Source organism: Mesitornis unicolor, unplaced genomic scaffold (genome assembly GCF_000695765.1).
Source record: "Mesitornis unicolor isolate BGI_N332 unplaced genomic scaffold, ASM69576v1 scaffold11452, whole genome shotgun sequence".
NCBI classification, from domain to species: Eukaryota; Metazoa; Chordata; class Aves; order Mesitornithiformes; family Mesitornithidae; genus Mesitornis; species Mesitornis unicolor.
This window is the reverse complement of record NW_010171378.1, coordinates 1-3,775: the sequence shown is the minus strand read 5'-3', so window position 1 is coordinate 3,775 and position 3,775 is coordinate 1. Positions and strand designations below refer to the sequence as shown.

Sequence of the window (3,775 nt, the reverse complement as noted above, 5' to 3'; positions counted from 1 at the left end):
GAGCTCTGGCCCTCACAGAGACCCTCTGGGAGATAAACAGCCTCACCTAACTCTGCAGCCCAAGACAAGGTCATTCCTCTCTACCCCACAGCTCCAGTCAGGGCAGGCAGACATTCCCTTGACTGGTGGTGCCTGCTTTGTAGCGCCCTGTGTATGAGACAGTGCAGCCAGTAATCCAAATGAACCAGATGGTAGTGAGCCCTGCTCCTGCCTGCCATCCTCTTCCATAGTGCGCCTATCAGAAACTGCTGCCACCGCAGCCAGCAGCAGAGTGGGTACCCTCAGGGACAGCACACGGGATTTTAATAGCATGGGGCTCCAGACCAAGTTCTGCATCCAAAATAAACCATCCAAACTCTGCCCCAGGCCACTTTGAGATGCAGACATCTATTCCCCCGATCACCAGCCTTGCCGGCAGCTCTGCCTGCCCTTCAGGGCACCACATGTCATCCCTGATTTCATCACCGCTACCTTGCCTGTGTCCTTAAGGTGAGGTCCTGGGGCAAGTGCCGGCCCTCAGCACAAATCTGTGATAGTGCAGGCACAACTGCGGTGGACTGGCTGTCTTTGCACGATCCAGATCCTGCACTGCTTCCAAACACGACTGCCAGTCAGTGGAGGCGCCCAACGCTGCCCTCCTCCCAACGGGGCCAGAAGAGATATTTTGAAGATGAAAGAGTCGTCTGAGAACATCCAACACTCCTACAGCACCCTAAGCACCAGCTCAGCACGACAGAGCTAAGTGGGGAGCAACAACAAAGCGAGGACACACCGTCAAGGAAACCAGATATTTTACGATGCTGGAAACAAATGCAGGGGCAGCCAAAACCCAGACAGACTCTGCATCAAAAGCAACCCAGTCTGAACCTCCTGGGAGAGGCAGGAGCTGTGCCCTCGCCGTCTGAGTCGCGTGGGGGCCCATGCATCACCGCAACAAAACCAAGTGAAGTCCCGGCTGGGCAGCTGCAGTTTGGGTTGTCCCCCTGCCTGTGGGTGCAGGGCCATGGCAGCATCTGCGCAGCGCTGCGGGGGCCTGTCTGCACCGAGGCGGCTGTGCTCACCTCGCAGGGCTGTATCGGTCATGCGAGTGCTTCGCAATAAATCAACCATCCAGGCTCTGTCCCTGCAATGGTGTGATGAGAGCAGGGACGTGTGAGCAGGAATCAGTGTCAGCATCCCTTCCGAGGTTGGGCACATCCTGAGCACAGGAGCATCCTGGGCTGCCTCCTTTTGCCAGGAGCCGGCTGCTCACGTGCGCGCCCCGTGAAGCTGCTGGTGACAGCATCTGCTGCCCGTCACTCCCCATGCTCTGCATGGGAAAGCTTCGCGTAGCTCCTTGTTCTTCATCCCAGGCACAAGGTGCTCTCCTCGGAGATGCCAGGGCGTGCAGCACAGCGGAGCTGGGGATCTTTCCAAATGCCCTGGAATTCGTGTAGCGACTGTGCCACCTTGTGCCAGCAACTTTTACAAATGTCTCTTGGATTTTAAAACCATGGTGCTATTGCTCTGACTTCTCTCTAACAAGGCCAACCAGGGCTCCCCATCTCCTCCTTGGTATGGTCCTTCACTCCCTCCTAGGGGTTCATCCGAGGCGGGGGACAGCTGCTGGCATTTAGTCTGGCTCTGATCTCCTCTCTGCCTGTTGCAGATCAGACAGTCCCACTGACTCCAGCTGATGCTGATGTAAAGGAGACACCCACAGTAGGACAGACCAGCATCATGATCCTAATAATAATGAGGACGTTTTACAGCTGAACCACCTGAAGGGCCATTTGGGTTTTTTCCAAGCGTGTTTTTATTCAGCCAGCTGCAACGTGGCCTATACGGGGAAAAGAAACGCGGGACTTCACAAAACCTAGTCTGATCCTGACTCTGTATCCTGAAGCTCACTGGTTTAGAAAATGACGTGGGGCTCACAGAGAGCAGACAACTGAGCAGTTGCGATGCTTCAGCAGTGTGCATAAGCAGGAGAAAGCCAGAGGCAGGCGGTTTTCCTCCTGTACCTGGTGAGCTGGAGGTGGGAGCCCCATGGATGATAAGGGGCACGCATGGAGAGAAGAACTCAGGGTGATTCTGGGGCTGAAGACTTTGATCTAGGACTGAACACTCTGCTGACACAGATTCAAAGTTTAAACTCCTCAAACTCCCAAGAAGACATCTGAGTTGTAATATGGGTATAGAGAGCAGGTACCTGCACAGAAGGTGTGGCATGTTATATAGCTCCTTCATCTGAGGGAGAAAAGTAGGAAAGTAACTAGTGGCTACAAGCTGAGGGCAGACAACTTCTACCTTAAAGTCACGTTCACATCTTTACCCTGAAGGGCAATCGACTGCTGGGATGTACCCCATGGGATATGGCAGCTTGGTCACTGTTTCTGATCAATGGCAGTTGGGCTCTGGTGAAACCTGAGGGTCTGTGCTCAACACACACTGAAGTCTAACGTCCCTCACTGCCTATGGGATGCAGAAGGTGCTCTAATGGCATTAAACTGTGAATCCTCTTTGGGATTACACTTTCCAAACCTACGGATGCTATATGCCGTTGTCGTGCTAATGTGTCTATGCTGAATGTCCTGCAGAGCTGTGCACAGGAGTTTGGACAGGCCAGAAGGTACCTGCTGTGCTGGCGAGATAAGAGACAGGAGTCATTTCAGCAGGGGAATGCTGTGTGATGCACGGGCAGCTGCCAGGTATTCCCATCACCCACAGCAGCTCATAGGAGTGGGCACACACGTCTGTCTCTACTCCGTATCAGACACCCAGAAGGTGGATTTGAATTCCTTGTTGTAAAGTGCTTCTTTTTAAAGTTTGGCCCATCCAAAGCTGGTGGAGCCAATGGCAACACTTGCTTGGTGAGAAAGAGGTCAAACACGTGTAGGACAAGGACAAAGATACATGTAGGCAAGGCATAACCATAAGTCAGGGTTTATTCCCACTACAATCCTGCTCTGCTGGGAGATCCTGGGTCTCACTGCTGATGAAGCAGAACCTCAGCAGAGCTCCACACCCTCCACATGACAGGCTGTGACTGTTTGGGGGGTTTCAGATGAAAGACATGGAGAACTATTTTTAAAAATAAAAGCAAACCCAGGTACCTCACACCTTCCCTTTTCTCCCGTGGGCTTTTCACCGTGGCTCACAGGGACCCGAGAGCACCAAGGCAGTGCCACCACAGGCAACAAGAGAGGGAAGGACGGGGGGCGTACGGGAGCAGCCAGAAGGGCAGCCATGCATTACGCCCTCCTCTTGCCTTTCACATTCCCCAAGGTCCTGGCAAAGGAGCAGGAGAGGGGAAAACAGCAAAGGTGTGCTCAGAACGAAAACCAGATCAAGACAAGGAAACCCAATCAAAATAACACAGCCTCCGAGGCTCAAGCATTGCACAAAAGGAGGATCAGAAGTAAGCTGGGCTCTAAAAGGCAGAGGGCACTGGAACAGGGTGAGAGCAGGAATACAGGCGGGCAGAGAATAAAAGTTGATCCGTCTACGGGAACAGGAGGGAGGGGTAGGAGGAGAAAGAGGGTTATAGTTTCTGGATTTGGGGTTTGGACACTTGATTCTGATTTTTTTTCTTTTTTTTTTTTTTCTTTTTTTTCATAAAGGATCTCACACCTGATATTCCTCGTTCCATCCATTTCGGTTCACCAAGGGCAATGAAGAAATTCTCCTGCCTTTCGTATTCCTCCTCATCTACTATCTTAACCCTTACGGTCTTCCTGTAGGGACAACAAGAGAGACAACCGTGTACAGCGGGTCGGCCGGCCGGCGGCGAGGC

At 52.7% G+C, this 3,775-nt stretch overlaps 1 protein-coding gene across 1 annotated transcript in view; it reads right to left on the bottom strand.

Moving 5' to 3' along the window:
• LOC104537202 (sodium/calcium exchanger 3-like) overlaps positions 1 to 3,716 on the bottom strand; it is a gene marked incomplete at its 5' end in the record, with an annotated part of 20,176 nt that extends 16,460 nt beyond the window's left edge. Inside the window, 1 exon segment of the mRNA XM_010180015.1 lies at positions 3,613 to 3,716. Coding sequence (XP_010178317.1) covers positions 3,613 to 3,716 — 104 coding nt within the window.
• Between the last annotated feature and the right edge of the window lie 59 nt (positions 3,717 to 3,775).